We start from the raw sequence: 16,726 nt of genomic DNA, 5'->3' as shown, positions 1-16,726 counted from the left end.
GCTCGACTCTTAGTGGTTCAAACAGGAACGATGGCGTCCATCAACAAACCCAGACAGCTCTTCACTGTGCACACAGGACGCCATTGTTCGACAGCTCGCTGGCTTTGTTTTGGCGGTCAGCTGGTGACACTGTGACACAAACCGCCGCAGTGCTTCAGCGTTTCCTGCTGCAGAGCCGAGGTGCCGTGACAGCCAGTGCTTCTCTGCTGGGGAGAGGAGCTCCAACGTTCCCATCCGAGCTAATTGTGGCTAAGTTAGCGAAACCAGTCAGCTGACCCACCTGAAGACGGTAGACGAGCTGACTTTATGATAACAGTGGCGATGGATGAAGAAATATAGCCGAAATGAGCGACTTTGCAGAGATTATGTCCCGCGCTGGAGCCCCCTTGCCGTGGCCCCCGCTAAATCGGTTGGATCTGAATAACTTCTGGACTCCGAGCTGCACCATGTCTGTCTGAGTGAGTACATGAGCAGGACACACCTAGAAATAAGGTCCAGGTGTCAAAAAACCGGAGTTGCCCTTTAAGTGTTTTATTGGTGGCGGGAGCATGAGGTGTAGGTACAGACTTATTTCCCGGAACAAGTCAATCATTGTTGGAGCTGAACAGGACGGATCTCAGCACTTCTATTTGATTGGACAGAACTGAAGAATGGCTTCCTTTCACCGTGAGATGGACAGAGGAGTGAAAACAGCATTACATGATCAGCAGCTGATCTTTCAGTCAGTCGCTGGTTTCCTGCAGTGACTCTACGAGTGAAGGCAACACGGCGCAGGCTCTCTGCTGACCACGGTCAACGGACGCCGTTCCCACGGCAACCGGCTGTAAAACTGAGATGGAAATAAGACACAAGGACAGCAGGGAGGAGCATGGAGGAGCAGGGAGGAGGGGAGAGGGAGGAGCAGGCAGGAAGATGGAGGAGGATAGAGGAGGCATCAGACCACAGAGCAGCTCAGCTCTGGTCTGCTCTGCCTTCTGTCCACATTCCTCCTCCTTCCCTCCAACATTCACAAACCTCCAAAGCTAAACTACAATCTTCTGACCTCAAACATGAATTCCAGTGTCTCGGTTCTCTCAGCCTGTCTCGGTTCTCGGTGGCTGGGGTAGGGTGGTGCTGGAGTGGGGGGTAGGGTGGTGGTGGGGGTAGGATGGTGGTAGGGAGGGGGTGGAGTGGGGGTAGGATGGGTGGTAGGGTGGGGGTGGAGTGGGGGTAGGATGGTGGTAGGGTGGGGGTGGAGTGGGGGTAGGATGGTGGTAGGGTGGGGGTGGAGTGGGGGTAGGATGTGGGGTAGGGTGGGGGTAGGCTGGGTGTAGGGTGGGGGGAGGGTGGTGGTGGGGGGAGCATCAGCCTTCAGGCAGCTCAGGACTGGACACAGGCAGAGACAGTCTTGTCTCAGTCGACTCAAACATCTGGAAGTGTTTGACTGGGCTCTGTGGGTGAACATTCCTGCTGCTGACGCCTGCAGCGGGGGGGTGGAGGGGGGGTACACTCAGTCCCAACAACTGAAACAGGACACGTGGAGCAACCTGGTCTTGATGTTGAAGCATTCCTGCTGCGTGTTCCTTCATGTCGGGGGGGCTGGTGGTTCCATGGTGAAGTGAAGGAACAGCTACTGAGACTCAAGTCCCGAGTTCTGAGATGTTCTGCTAAAATGTAAACATACCAACATGCTCTGCACAGACCAACACATTCCAGTCTCTCAGGCATCCTTCAAAATAACATCAGCTTGAAAATGATATGGAGTCCATTCAACCCATCCAAACTGTGTGAGAAGTCCAGCCTTTCTGTAGGTTCCCCGCCCGAACCACATGCAATTAAAGGTCCGCTTGATGAAGGGTTCAGGACCCTTCTGGGGAGAGGACACTCAGGGGACTGTCCTGGGGGGTTTTTTACATCAGGTCCAGTGCTGAACATCTGGCTATACTTAATAAACAGCAATAATCAGTCATTGGCATTTTTCACACAAAGTCGAATCAAAGAACCGGTGTGAGACGGACATAAAGTCCCGGACTCCAAAAACATTTTGAATGATGTAGGACAAGACTCCATCACTGGTTCACCTCAACTTTCTCACTGGTTCTTCCCTCTGAAGCTCCAAGGTTCGGACTTCTGGAGGAGGAAATAAAACACTCCTCAGGTGGGTGACGGGGTGGTGGGGGTCTGCATGGTCACTTCTCCAGCAGCTGCTTCCTCTGCTGCTCCCACAAGGCCTCCAGGTGGTCCGCCCTCTTTACAGCAGCCTATCAGAGGACACATGTGTCTTCAGCCTACCAGAGGACAGATGTGTGTCCCAGACCGTCTACCTGGTGCTGTTTCCGCAGGGCACATACGATCTCCTCCTTCTTCAGGATGGCAGACTTGACTCTGGAGGAAACAGAAAGTGGATGGAGCGTCCTGTTCTGGGACACGTCAGGTTCACCACATGAAGAGGGAGCCTGCTGTTGAACGTCAGTGGAACAGGAGCGTAGCAGTCGGAAGATATTAGCTTCAGTTTCAGCCCTCCAACATCCCGTTCTGAAGAGTTCAGCCCAGTCCAGCAGGACGTCTCATATGAACATTTGAAACCAGATGTAAATGTGATTGGTCCAGCCTGTCACTTGACCTATCACGTGGACAGAGGAGGAGCTGTGATTGGGCGATTTATGCAAAACTTTGGCCCAATTCCAATTCTATTTTTCGCCCGTCCCCCCTAGCCCTAACCTTCCCCTCGCCCTACAACTTGAAACGGTAGTGTCAAGGGTGTAGGGCCTGAAATTCCCCCCTAAGAAATGGGGACACCCTTCCAGATCATCACACGTCATCAGTAGTCGCCCGTGACGTAAGTAAACTGATGCTGGTATCGTTTACGATGCGTCTCCAGCTGCACTGAGCTCCCTCTCCTGGCAACTGATTGTTTTTTTCTGCTTTTTCTGTGTTGCTGCATAAAAATGTTAATAATAATTCATACAAATTAGAAAGAATGCATTTTATATGCAGTTGGCATTACCAGCTCCAGTTTAACTTTTTTTGCTCCAAAATTAATAAATAGTATAAACATGTGAAAGGATTAAGCTGTGTGGAAACATCCTCCATCAATATTGCACAACAACTAAAATAAACATTTTGGTCAAACCAGTAGGTTCTGTAAAACAAAAAACGGACTCTCATATGTATAAACTAACCATAACAATAGTAAAATGTGCAAAAGGGTCCTACACACCCATGGTTGGACAAGGATTCATTATTAGCATCTGGCAAAAAGGCTCAAGAAACGCTCAGTTCTGGCTTCACTCTCTTTGTGGCACTTCTGCTTCTTTGCTCTTTCCTCTTTCAAACAGTGAATCAGGCTGTTGCTCTTCTTCCTCTTCTTAGAGGAAGGGGTGGAGGGGTGGAGGTAGCCATGGTGGAGGTGAGCTGCAGGTTTCCATGGATGCGCCTCAGGTTAGAGGAGCTCCCTGAGGTAGAGGAGCTCCTTGAGGTAGAGGTACTCCCTGAGGTAGAGGAGCTCCTTGAGGTAGAGGTACTCCCTGAGGTAGAGGAGCTCCCTGAGGTAGAGGAGCTCCCTGAGTAGAGGAGCTCCCTGAGGTAGAGGTACTCCCTGAGGAAAGAGGAGCTCCCTGAGGAAGAGGAGCTCCCTGAGGTAGAGGCGCTCCCTGAGGAAGAGGAGCTCCCTGAGGTAGAGGAGCTCCCTGAGGTAGAGGAGCTCCCTGAGGAAGAGGAGCTCCCTGAGGAAGAGGAGCTCCCTGAGGTAGAGGTACTCCCTGAGGACGAGGAGCTCCCTGAGGAAGAGGAGCTCCCTGAGGTAGAGGAGCTCCCTGAGGTAGAGGAGCTCCTGAGGAAGAGGAGCTCCCTGAGGTAGAGGAGCTCCCTGAGGTAGAGGTACTCCCTGAGGTAGCGGAGGCTCCCTGAGGAAGAGGAGCTCCCTGAGGTAGAGGAGCTCCTGAGGAAGAGGAGCTCCCTGAGGAAGAGGAGCTCCCTGAGGAAGAGGAGCTCCCTGAGGTAGAGGTGCTCCCTGAGGAAGAGGAGCTCCCTGAGGAAGAGGAGCTCCCTGAGGAAGAGGTACTCCCTGAGGTAGAGGAGCTCCCTGAGGTAGAGGAGCTCCCTGAGGAAGAGGAGCTCCCTGAGGTAGAGGAGCTCCCTGAGGTAGAGGTACTCCCCTGAGGTAGAGGAGCTCCCTGAGGAAGAGGAGCTCCCTGAGGTAGAGGCGATGCCTGAAGTGGAGGCGATAGAGGGGCTCGGCTCTGGGGTCTCAATCATTCTGGGCTCAACCATTTCCTGAAAGAAAGAAAAAAGGAACAAATGAGAGGGATATATAATGAATGAATGAATTAATCATGCCTTTATTAGTCCCACAAGGGGAAATTTCATGTCTGCCCCGGCAGACCTTTATAGGTGCCTGACATGGGCGAAAACAAAACAGGAGGAGGGGAGTGTGAAAAAGGTACATCGTTACAGACTGAGCTTCCTAGGGGAAACAAAGTTAGTATGAGGGACCAAAAAAAGAAACAAACCCACACCACACCAACAGCAGAGACATGAGCAGACCTGCCAACCTTGGTGAAATTTTTGAGTACCACTTGCAGGGACAGTTGTTGACCGGGTGGGGGGGGGGGGGTTTATTAAAGGTGGAATACCAACATTTTCTCGAAAAGACGAAGCCCCACGTCTGTTACTCACTTTTTGAACAACGCCATGCGCCAGACCATCCGCCGGCTCTCCTGCTTCTCCCAGAAAAGGCGGAAGTGTACGAGCGCGACCTCCTCTTCTCGGAGTGCACGGCTCTGTACAGTTTCTGCGATCCGCCTCGCTCATAAATAAGCTTTTTTTTTTTCCGAAACAGCTACAGTTTCATTATGTCAGACTCCGCCCATCGGTCAGTACGAGCTCAGAAGCTCACGGCTACAGAAACACTCTGAATGCGCAAAAGGGAGAAGCTGATTGGGCGCGAGCACGGAGAACCGCCTTACGAAAGCAGCTCGTCAGAATTGATTGACAAACAGACCCACCAATATTTAGGTGATCCACCCGGAAATCAAAATGTTGTATTACACCTTTAACAAAGATTTAACAGATGTTTCTGTTAAGCTTCAAAATGAAGCCTCTAAATGCTGCTACGTGTCCTTTAACTGAGCATTTTTATGCTGTGTGTGTCCATTACTAAAACCTTTATAAAGCCGTCAACATTGTGTTTCAAATTAACTGGTTTCCTTGTTACCTGGTGACCGACTTCCTTTAGCACTTCCTGCTGCTGCTGCTAGTGGCAGCAGATGTTGAAATCAGGCTCATAAAAGGTCTGAACGGCTTTTTGTCTGGTTTTTAACATCTATCAGCAACAAGGGACGTGAAAGAAACCCAGTCGCCAGTTAATAGGGAATCAGTTATTCCAAAACACCGGCTTCTCTCCGGTTTCTGGACACTCCTCCTCCGCTAGCTAGCTGCTGCGTTCAGGTGACTGGAGCTGCTGCGGAAAAGTGAAACTCGGTCGTTCACATGAAGGCAGCTGGACTGAGGAGACACTCAGGAGACACTCAGGAGACATGTGAAGGAAGCGAGGGACAGTTTGCACAAAGGAACGGCTCTCAGACAGCTGAGAACCGGCTCTCGTCGTTCACTTGAAAGAGCCGTTCAAACGAACGACTCGTTCATTGAACGCTGCAGCGCTACAGGCAGCACGTGTGTTTCCTCCCGGTTCCAGAGCTGCGGCGCACCAGACTAATTTACCAGTATTTTTTTCAACGTGACAAATACAATGTGTGCCGTGACTTGCGTGACAACACACCGAAATGCGTGACGCTTCAGAGCCCTGCTGCTGCATCGTGTTGTCAGACATGAGGACGTCCACGGTCCACATTTATAACAGCGCTCACAGACGTCCTGCCAGCTTTTTGCGTAGTTTAATGAGGCGGAGCGTACCAGTGTATTTTGATGTCAAATTGCGTAGCTGCTACGCAAATGCGTACAGGTTGGCAGGTCTGCATGAGGACAGCTGCATCCGTTCAGCAGAATCAGCTGCCTCAGGTCAACCCCGCTGTCCGTCAGCAGGAGGGTGGGGAGGCGGTTGGTTGGGGGTTACGGACATGTCGTGGTGCGGGTGTGAGGCTATCAGTTCGTCAGTCTATGTATGTGTGTGTAGTTTGGCCCCTCCCCTCCGCATTCAGTTCACAGCGACCCCACTGGCAGATGGTGGTCGCTTGTGGAGACGACCTCGACGGAAGCAGCCCAGAGGTGAGGCGGGGTGGAATTTGGAGAGAGAGTTGAGGGTCATCGATAGTAAGCAATCCTGGGCTTGAATTTCCAGGAGGTTGTTTTGAATTCCAAGGGGCGCTGGATGCTGTTCAGTTGGTGTCTTGTTTTGTTGTGGAAGGAGCCGTTTGGACCTTCCTCTGCTGGTTCTCAGCTTCTTCCAGACAAAAGCTGGTTTTAACCCTCTCGGTGATGGTGACATCCAACTAGCGTCTCAATCGTCCATAACCCAAACTGTCCAGCTTTCGAAAGACTTCACTCAAAGGTCAGTCTCAGCTTTTGCCGTTTGATTTGAAAAGACCGTCCTCCCTTGGACGTCTTTTGTTGGCAGCGGTCTTCTTAATCCTGCAGACGATCAGGCTGCAGCACGAGCCGATCATCATATATCCGAAAATGCAAACATTTCCCTGCCCCCCACAGACAGGGGTGCCAGGCATGTGACCCCCTCCACTTGTCCCGGGCGTCCATCACATACCCAGCATGCCGGGCCCCGTCCCAACTGGCAGGATCCTGCTCCTCTGCTCTGTGTTGAAATGATCGTATCAATTTCGTTGAGAGACCAGCTGATCAATTCCATGGTTGATAATTTGGTTAGTTCGAAAAACCAAGTCGAATGATTCCTCCAATCAAAACAGACGAGACAAAGGCAGCAGCAGCAGAGACAGTAGGGAGGGAGAAACACAGCAGGGAGTGATAGAAAAACCATCCGCCTCCTCCGAGAGCCAAGCAAGAAAGGATATATGCCAGAACTAGGTGATAAGCCACAAAAATAGGAACTGTAGCTCACCAATCACATCATTTCACATAAACAGCATTCTACTGTTTAATTAGGGGCGAGCCCTCAGGCGAGGTGGCCCATTAGGGACCGAGCCCTCAGGCGGAGGTGGCCTCATTAGGGACCGAGCCCGGGGCGAGGTGGCCTCATTAGGGACCGAGCCCGAGGGCGAGGTGGCCTCATTAGGGACCGAGCCCGAGGGCGAGGTGGCCTCATTAGGGCCGAGCCCTCAGGCTAGGTGGCCTCATTAGGGACCAAGCCCTGAGGGCGAGGTGGCCTCATAGGGACCGAGCCCGAGGGCGAGGTGGCCTCATTAGGGACCGAGCCCTCAGGCTAGGTGGGCCTCATAGGGACCCGAGCCCTCAGGCGAGGTGGCCTCATTAGGGACCGAGCCCTCAGCGAGGGTGGCCTCATTAGGGACCGAGCCCTCAGGCGAGGTGGCCTCATTAGGGACCGAGCCCTCAGGCTAGGTGGCCTCATTAGGGACCGAAGCCCTCAGGCGAGGTGGCCTCATTAGGGACCGAGCCCTCAGGCGAGGTGGCCTCATTAGGGGACCGAGCCCGAGGCGAGGTGGCCTCATTAGGGACCGAGCCCTCAGGCTAGGTGGCCTCATTAGGGACCGAGCCCGAGGGCGAGGTGGCCTCATTAGGGACCGAGCCCTCAGGCGAGGTGGCCTCATTAGGGACCGAGCCCGAGGGCGAGGTGGCCTCATTAGGGACCGAGCCCTCAGGCGAGGTGGCCTCATTAGGGACCGAGCCCTCAGGCGAGGTGGCCTCATTAGGGACTGAGCCCTCAGGCGAGGTGGCCTCATTAGGGACCGAGCCCGAGGGCGAGGTGGCCTCATTAGGGACCGAGCCCTCAGGCGAGGTGGCCTCATTAGGGACCGAACCCTCAGGCGAGGTGGCCTCATTAGGGACCGAGCCCGAGGGCGACGGGTGGCCTCATTAGGGACTGAGCCCCTCAGGCGAGGTGGCCTCATTAGGGACCGAGCCTCAGGCGAGGTGGCCTCATTAGGGACTGAGCCCTCAGGCGAGGTGGCCTCATTAGGGCCGAGCCCGAGGCGAGGTGGCCTCATTAGGGACCGAGCCCGAGGGCGAGGTGGCCTCATTAGGACCGAGCCCGAGGGCGAGGTGGCCTCATTAGGGGACCGAGCCCGAGGGCGAGGTGGGCCTCATTAGGGACCGAACCCGAGGGCGAGGTGGCCTCATTAGGGACCAAGCCCTCAGGCGAGGTGGCCTCATTAGGGACCGAGCCCTCAGGTGAGGTGGCCTCATTAGGGACCGAGCCCTCGGGCGAGGTGGCCTCATTAGGGACCGAGCCCTCAGGCGAGGTGGCCTCATTAGGGACCGAGCCCGAGGGCGAGGTGGCCTCATTAGGGACCGAGTCCTCAGGCGAGGTGGCCTCATTAGGGACCGAACCCGAGGGCGAGGTGGCCTCATTAGGGACCGAACCCGAGGGCGAGGTGGCCTCATTAGGGACCAAGCCCTCAGGCGAGGTGGCCTCATTAGGGACCGAGCCCTCAGGCGAGGTGGCCTCATTAGGGACCAAGCCCTCAGGCGAGGTGGCCTCATTAGGGACCAAACCCTCAGGCGAGGTGGCCTCATTAGGGACCGAGCCCTCAGGCGAGGTGGCCTCATTAGGGACTGAGCCCTCAGGCGAGGTGGCCTCATTAGGGACCGAGCTCTCAGGCGAGGTGGCCTCATTAGGGACCAAACCCTCAGGCGAGGTGGCCTCATTAGGGACCGAGCCCTCAGGCGAGGTGGCCTCATTAGGGACCGAGCCCTCAGGCGAGGTGGCCTCAGTAGGGACCGAGCCCGAGGGCGAGGTGGCCTCATTAGGGACCGAGTCCTCAGGCGAGGTGGCCTCATTAGGGACCGAACCCTCAGGCGAGGTGGCCTCATTAGGGACCAAGCCCTCAGGCGAGGTGGCCTCATTAGGGACCGAGCCCTCAGGCGAGGTGGCCTCAGACCTGAGGCCACCTCGCCTGAGGGCAAGTCCTCTATTGTTCTTCCTTCGTTTCTTATTATTGATTATTCCGACGTCACTTTGATGCCAAATTTGACCCCCCTAAACATGCACGAAAACTCACCAAATTTGGCAGGCACATCCGGATCGGCGAAACATTTGATAAAATACAAAATTAACCCCATAACCCCATCTGCTCTCTAGCACCACCTAGAAACAGTAGAATAGTTGCCTAACTCACAGGAATGTCGTAGAGATCAAACCAACGTTCACGCATTCGTCTCCTCGAGATCTAAAAATAACAATTGGATTTTTTTAACCTAAATCCAACAGGAAGTCGGGTATTTCCCTTTCAGTGTAAAATTTGGCAAAAAATGACTCCTCATTTAAAGGGGCTGTATCATGCTATTTTAGCTAGTCCAAACCCTAGAAATGGCATTAACATGGTAATAGTTTATTTTTGGCGCTAAGGAAAAGTCATTTTATGTGAAATAAAAGATTTTCTGGGGCTAATTCTGAAACCCGGAAGAGAAAACGTTCCGTTTGACTGAAAATCCCGCCTCCCCCCCTGTGGACTTTGACTGACAGCTACTTCAACCAATCAGCGCTTCAAAACAAATACGCTAGCTAGCTTTAGCTCTTTAGCTCTAGCTTCTCTACACACAAAGACACGCAAAAATGTCTTTTCCTGTTAGAAACTCACGAAGCGCAGACTCATCAGACCCTTCAGACTCTTGCTCCTGCTGATTATTGCTTTAAGACGATGGTTACAGTTTATCTTCCGTAATCGGAGTTACATAAAGCGGCAATGCTGATTGCCGAGGGCCTGCGGGGGGGGGGGGGGGGGGGGTTAGGGGAGCCATCTTCACCGGTGTGACGTGAACGTGGGAACGGAGGGTTTTTCTGGTGCAGGAGGGGCTGCCTGTCCGAGCAGCACAACAAGGAGGAAAGCTCAAACAAGCAGGCACGAAGGAAAAAAAGTGCCTTAGGTGAGTAAATAACTATATAACAAGGTTAAAACATACAAAAAGTGAATTTTGCATGATTCAGGCCCCTTTAAACATTATCTTGTCTGAGACCGCTTGTCGTAGATACGTCAGAGTGGCGGTGAAATAATAGAGGACAATTTTCTCTTCAGATATTGTTAAAAACTTTTTCAAAAGTCTCACGGTGTGGATGCTGTTAACCCTTAGAGCAGGGTGGGGAACCCTGGTCCTGGAGGGCCGCAAACCTGCATGTTTTCCATGTCTCCCTGCTTCAACACAGCTGATTGCAATGAGGCTCGTTATCTGGCTTTCTGCTGGACTTGGCCATGAATCTTGATTCGATTCAGGTGTGTTGAAGCAGGGAGACATGGAAAACATGCAGGTTTGCGGCCCTCCAGGACCAGGGTTCCCCACCCCTGCCTTAGAGTTTGAAGTCTGAAAACGCACTTGAAACACTTGAATGGACACTGCTTCCCGCACGAATGTCGTAGAGAAATCAAATCAACATGGATGCGTTCGTCTCGTTGAGATCTAAAATTCACCAATTGACAACCTTGTCGTAAATCCAACAGGAAGTTCGTGATTTCCTGTCAAATCAAATTTACCTCAAAACTCTTCACCCCAAAACCACTACAAAGGACTGTTTGTCTTTAGGAATGTCGTACAGAGATAAAAAAACACACTCATGCGTTCGTCTCGTCGAGATCTACAACTTTCGTGCTGACCCCCATGACCTAAATCTAACAGGAAGTCCGTGATTTCCACATTCTATGTAAAATTTTGCTCAAAAATCTCACCTTCTTCACCAATTCAGGCTTCTACTGTCAAAACTATAAGTCTGACTGCTGTGAAAACTTGACAGACTGAAACACAACTAAATTTGCTATCAAATGTGACAGTTTTTGTTCACTTTGGCAAAAGGGAATGGATTCAGTAGCTGTTTTTTTACCAAAGAGAAACTGTGTTTCTGGTCTCCCACTCTAACAGCATGTGACAAATTTCACCATATCTGGGCATGAGAGCAGCTCTGAGGGACCTCACACCAGCTGTAAAACATTCTGCATGTTGTACCTGGTTTCCACAGCAGATGGCGCACAGTGACCATGTTTATGGAGGAGTGGCCTGGACTTCAGTCATCAAGGTATGAGGACGGCCTCAGTCAGGCCACCTTGCCAGAGGGCTCGGTCCCGTCCAATGCCGCTTGCGGCTTAAATTTTTGTAATGCTTCTCAGCAGCCTTACCAAAAGACCTGGAACAGGATCCTCAGCAGCCACAAAGGATGAAACCAACAGAGGAGGGTCGATCGAAGGCCTGGCACCCAGCACCTCCTGCATGTCCTCAGAAAACTGCCAGGTGGCGCCACTGTCTCCCCACTATCAGTTCCTGATCCAGTTTTTGGAGTTTTTAGGTCCTGGAACAAACACATATAAAACCCCCACATTGCAAATCATTATATTCTGTTTTCAGGACCATCTTATAGTGGACTGAAGTGGACTTAAGGATTACGAGCTGTTATGCATCTCACTAAAATTCCTCTGATTACCTTGTATTTTTTTTAATTTTCCCACTTTTTTGCAGCTTGCTGAGGGGCGACCTTCCCCTGAAGTCCCAGGTCGCTGAGAAACGCCCTGTATGAAAAGTAAAGTGAAATATGAGTGAAAAGTTCTGACACAAAAGAGGGCTACAGCTGTTATATGTGAATAAAAGCACAAGTAATACGCTGTTCTGATCTGCTGCCAGGCTGGTTATTTTATTATATAACATTTTCACAATTGTCTGGTTGATACGCAGCACTGCTGTGAAGGAATTATTCGTTCACAACCCACACGTTTCATTCTTCATCAGTCATATGATCCCAGCGGTGCTCGGTGACGTTAACGTTACAGGTGATGCTGCATGATGCTCCGGTCATGTTCACTTTACTAGCGGAGCACAAACGGCACATTTTCGGGTTGTCTTATACGCTCAAAGCAGAAAAGCAGGCTAAGGTAATATCAATAAAAACACTTTTTATACACACACGGTCGTAAAGAAATTAAAACAAGTTAATCGTTAACGTTACATGAGCAGATGCACTTAACGCTACACAACTAGCTGTCACGTAACACTGCAGCGACCTTAAAATAGCATTTTGGTTGTTTTTTTTAACAAAAAATACTCACATTTGTAGATTTCTTTGGCTGCCGCTGGTGTTTTCTTCACCATTTTCCAGCGCAACGTGGGAAATTTCACATCGCCCTCGTTTTCTAGTGTGCCCCGGATAATCGCCGGTTCGAGGGCCAGATCGCCCTCGCCCTCCGCCCTCCCCCTCGGTCTGAAGGGGAGAAGTAGAATCGGGACGCCACTACCACTTCATGTGAACACGCAAAACGAAGGGTAGGACCAAGGGCGAGGGTTAAAGGGAGAACTGGAATTCACCCTTTAACTCATAATAAAGAATCAGCATATGACTTGTGAAAATCAGTCGGGTCAAGAAGAAACTATTGACAGAGACCAGAACCAGTTCTGAAACCAGGAGCTTTGTTTATTTGCAGTCTGAAAATCTGCATTTTTCAATGGGTTCCAATGAGACCCAGGCTGTTTTGAAACCAACATCACCGCCCCCTGCTGGAATTTCCCCAGAATAACAGCTTTTCTGCACTTCAGCATCATCTTCCTGTTTCATGAGCGGAGGCTGGCGCCTGCATTCATCTCATTCTTTATCTAATAAAACAGAACCAAGCTGCTGCGTCGCTCCACCACCACCTCAACAACAGTCTGACTCCACTTCCTGTCTGAAAACAATAACCCCACGGCTCCAAACTCCTCTGTATTACACACACACACACACACACACACACACACACACACACACACATACATATACATATATATTAGGGCTGTCAATCTACTAAAGTATTTAATCGCGATCATTCTCATGATTGTTCATAGCTAACTCTCGATTAATCGTGAATTGATAGCACTTTTTTTTATCTATTCTAAATGTACATTAAAGGGGAAATGTTCTTAATCCTCTCATCAACATGGCAGAGGACTAAAATGCTTGTTTTATGTAAATGCATGTTTACTGTTGTTTCCACAGTCAGATCACGATCAAATCCTTTCCAGAATAAACTCCTCAAACATTCTGCAGGCTCAGAAAACAGGCTGGAAGGACATTTTCACCCAAATGGAGCTTCATTAGTAATAATCTGATCCATCCAGCTACATTTTCAATTTTCCAAACATTGATCAACACAGACTGATTGCTCTCATGGATCAATAACAGACTCCTGAACCAGCAGGGCCTGTTGGTCAGCAGTGTTGGGTAGAAACGCCTTATTAGTAACGTAACACATTACTTTTGAATTCAGTAAGTCCGTTTCCGTTACCAAACGTTGAGTTATTCATTTCCTTGTGGTGAGGGTTCATATGTTTTCATTACAATGGCGCACTGTTCCTGTAACATTCCAGCGATCAATAAAGTTTCATTGAATTGAAAACAAAACATTGGGTGCTCTCTCTCCTGGTCCGCTCAGGTCAGAGCTCGACCACTCTGGTCTGATGAGCAACAAGACGGCAGAGAAGAAAAGTTTCCAATCGTGGAGATATGCCCTTATAGCACTGAGTAGCTATGGACTCTACGCACAGCTTCACCACTTCCTGAGCTTCAGGAGGCTCTTTGCTTCCTGTCTTTCATGATAGGACGAGCTGATTAATGCAGGTGTCCCTGACCCCTGTAAACACAACAGTAATGGAGAGACACCTGCATGAATCAGCTCGTCCTATCATGAAAGACAGGAAACAAAGAGCCTCCTGAAGTTCAGGAAGTAATTGAGTTGTGCATAGAGCCCATAGTTATAAACACATAAATGATCACTGTGCTTTAGAGCATCAGTTAGGGCCAGGCATGATTTTCAGTAAAACTAAAAGAATCTTTTCCATATAGCAATACTACTTTGACGATGATTTCATTAGGGCTGCAACTATTACCGTATTGGCCCGAATATAAGACGACTCCGATTATAACACGACCCCTATTTTTCAAAGATCATTTTGTGAAAAAAAAAAAGCTGAAGACAATAAGGTAACTCATAAAACAACTTTTTGTTATACAATTATTATAAACTCAAAAACTCACAACTGAGATAACATTTCACGAGATATAAAATGAAACAATATTACTACAGTATTGAATAAATCTATTCTCTTTCTCAAAATAACAAACAATAAGCAACAAATAAGGAGCCCCAAGGGGCCAAAACTGCATAAATGATGTAAATAACTGTCCAGTGCCTTCAGCTGAATCAGGCTCTGGCGGTGGACATTCCGTCTTTCTGTTTTTTTCAGTGACGTCTTCACTCACCCTTCTATCAGTCTCTCTGAAGCGTCGCTCTTCGGACCACGGAAAGCTTTTCTATTTTTTCCTGTGCTCTCCAATAAGAACGAGGCACTCTGCTCCACCAGATCTCCTGGCGGCTTGGCAGTTGTTTGATGACTCTGCTGGGTTGATCACCATCAGTTTAAAGTTGGTATCATAACTTCTTCTTTGTTGTTTGCTCAGTTGTCCAGCGTTCAGTCCCTTTGTTCCAGATGATCCGCCATTTTTCATCAGATCATTTGATCTCATTTCATCGCTCCACTCGCTCTCTGGTCAGTGAGCTCTGGTCTTTGGCTCCATCTAGCGGCGCAGATGGGTATTGACCATCTACCGTAAGTCCGCGATTATAGCACGACCCCACTTTTGAGGATGCAATTTCTGGAAAAAAACATCGTCTTATATTCGGGCCAATACGGTATTCAAGTAACCCGAGTACCTTGAGTACCAAAAAATGATCGAGGCAAATTTTATACCTCGAGGCTTCGTTTAATTAACGTCATGGGCGATGAGGTGCGTGCACATTTGTGTATGAGGGAGAGAGAGAGAGAGAGAGAGAGAGAGAGAGAGAGAGAGAGAGAGAGAGAGAGATGTGGGGCCAATTCCCATTCCCATCTCAACCCTCAATCTCAACACTCAAGCTCAAAGCTCAGTTTGAGGCTCCCTCAAAAACGAGAGGTGAGGATGAGTAAAGTGACTTGGAAATGGGACACCACTTCAATGCAGTTACGCCCTGAGACTGAAGAGGGCAGCATTACATCCGATGAATCGCAGCACTACGCCACGTATTAGAAGAAAGTAAACCCGGAAATAAACAAGAGGAACAATGCCGATGGAAACTCCAGCTGCGGGGGCTTTGGGAATCTTTAAGATTGTCTGTAGAAAGAAGAACAGCGATGCGAAGGAGAAGACTCTTCAGACACAGGGCAGCTCTGACGACTCAGATACTGGTGTATTACACACGTGCAATGCATTCTGGATATCCCTTAAGCCAAGGGTGGTCTGGGAAAATCTCAACATTGAGGGACATAGCCTCCCTCAAACTCGTCCCTTTGCTCAAAATATTTGAGAATTGGGACAGGACTTGACTCAGGAGCGCGCAGTTTTAAGATTGAGGGTTGAGACTGAGGGTTAAGGGGGAGGATGGGAACTGGCCAGTGGGGTGTGTGTGTCACCCGGATTGTTGTGATTGACAGACATATCCAAGCGATGCCGGACCGGGTACTGACACCTGTCCCTTCATGAATTTCTGTCCGCTGGGGTCCGCGCGAATCGATCCGCTGGCCGCGTTGCGTGTACGTGCCGGTCGCGCCAGTATACACTTGCATCACAGCGCCACGGCAAACAAACCATGCAGTGACTCTGAAGCCATCAGGCTGCTGCTCCGTCTACAGAAACTTCCAGACAATGGAAACTGGTGGACATAGAGAGCAGCCTCTGACGGGAGGGACAAGGAGATAGAAATGATAGTGAAAGTGTAATCGCTCGGGCGCCGCCCAGTGATTCAGAAACAGAAAAGGCTAAATAAACGCTAATACTAAATGACTATAGACTAACAATGTATGAGCTTCATTTTCTATAATAATCTGTAATAAAACGGCAGATAAACAGTCTGGAGCAACAGAAAAGCTCCCCAAGGAGGTGTGGATCAGTGCGCATGCGTGGACGAGCACCACGTGACCCAAAACGTAGAGTACTCGATTACTCGAAGAAATAATCAACAGAGTACTCGATTTCAAAAATACTCGATAGTTGTAGCTCTAGATTGAATTAAATTCATTTATTTAGCCTGTTCGGCCCGACGGACTGTACTTTGTCCGACAGCTGTATGCGCCGTTCCCAGGTGTAAAAAGTAACTAAAGTGCTGCGTGGAAGTTTTCTTTTAATTGTGTCTCAAACCAGAAGCCTTAATCTGACTGACTGAGGCTCCAGCTGCACTTTGACCACTGAGTGTTTTTTTATAGCAACTTTAAAAATCCAGATGCAACGATTCGACACCCCCCTCCCCCGCCCCTCCAGACAGAACGCTACAGAACCAGATCCGTCTGCTCCAGCACCACGCGGGTCTCATATGAAACTAGAAATTCTACACTTTAAGAGACAGCAGGCCGAACCTTCTGAGCCGACCGCCTCCCGTCAGCGGCAAAACAAACCAGAACCCAGCTTCACATCTCACAGCAGCAGCTCAGATCATGTTTCTCACACACTTCTTCACAAAATCTCAAAGCTGTTCACACCAAACACAACATGTTTTATTTCCTCACCGTTTTGTGGTCATTTTCCATCTCTCCGCGCTCCTCTGGCCAAAACTAACCTCATAATCCTCTGCAGCAGTGAAAGAGCGTCATGCACTTCAATGTGATGCGCTGCTCCTTGTCGCCATCTTGTGGGCTTGTCGTTAATTTGGGAGTTTAAATAAAG

General features: G+C 49.9%; 1 protein-coding gene and 1 long non-coding RNA gene across 7 annotated transcripts in view; both read right to left on the bottom strand.

Annotated features, from left to right (window-relative positions):
• Nucleotides 1-1,215: 1,215 nt before the first annotated feature.
• Nucleotides 1,216-16,726, bottom strand: part of cep131 (centrosomal protein 131) — an 88,319-nt gene continuing 72,808 nt past the window's right edge. For all 6 annotated transcript variants that reach the window (XM_030087599.1, XM_030087598.1, XM_030087602.1 and 3 more), the window contains 2 exons: nucleotides 2,304-2,364; nucleotides 1,216-2,240 (listed from right to left, as the gene is read on the bottom strand). In XM_030087599.1, coding sequence (XP_029943459.1) covers nucleotides 2,169-2,240; nucleotides 2,304-2,364 — 133 coding nt within the window. In that variant the 3' untranslated portion in view covers nucleotides 1,216-2,168. The remainder of the gene's footprint in view (nucleotides 2,241-2,303; nucleotides 2,365-16,726) is intronic.
• Nucleotides 4,129-11,900, bottom strand: LOC115385534 (uncharacterized). The gene is made up of 3 exons (XR_003931145.1): nucleotides 11,492-11,900; nucleotides 11,190-11,359; nucleotides 4,129-4,254 (listed from the first exon to the last, which is right to left on the bottom strand). It is a non-coding gene; the product is annotated as an uncharacterized LOC115385534 (long non-coding RNA).

This window comes from Salarias fasciatus, unplaced genomic scaffold, assembly GCF_902148845.1.
Source record: "Salarias fasciatus unplaced genomic scaffold, fSalaFa1.1, whole genome shotgun sequence".
Taxonomy (NCBI): domain Eukaryota; kingdom Metazoa; phylum Chordata; class Actinopteri; order Blenniiformes; family Blenniidae; genus Salarias; species Salarias fasciatus.
Note: the sequence above shows the minus strand (reverse complement) of the source record. Positions and strands in the feature narration are given on the sequence as shown.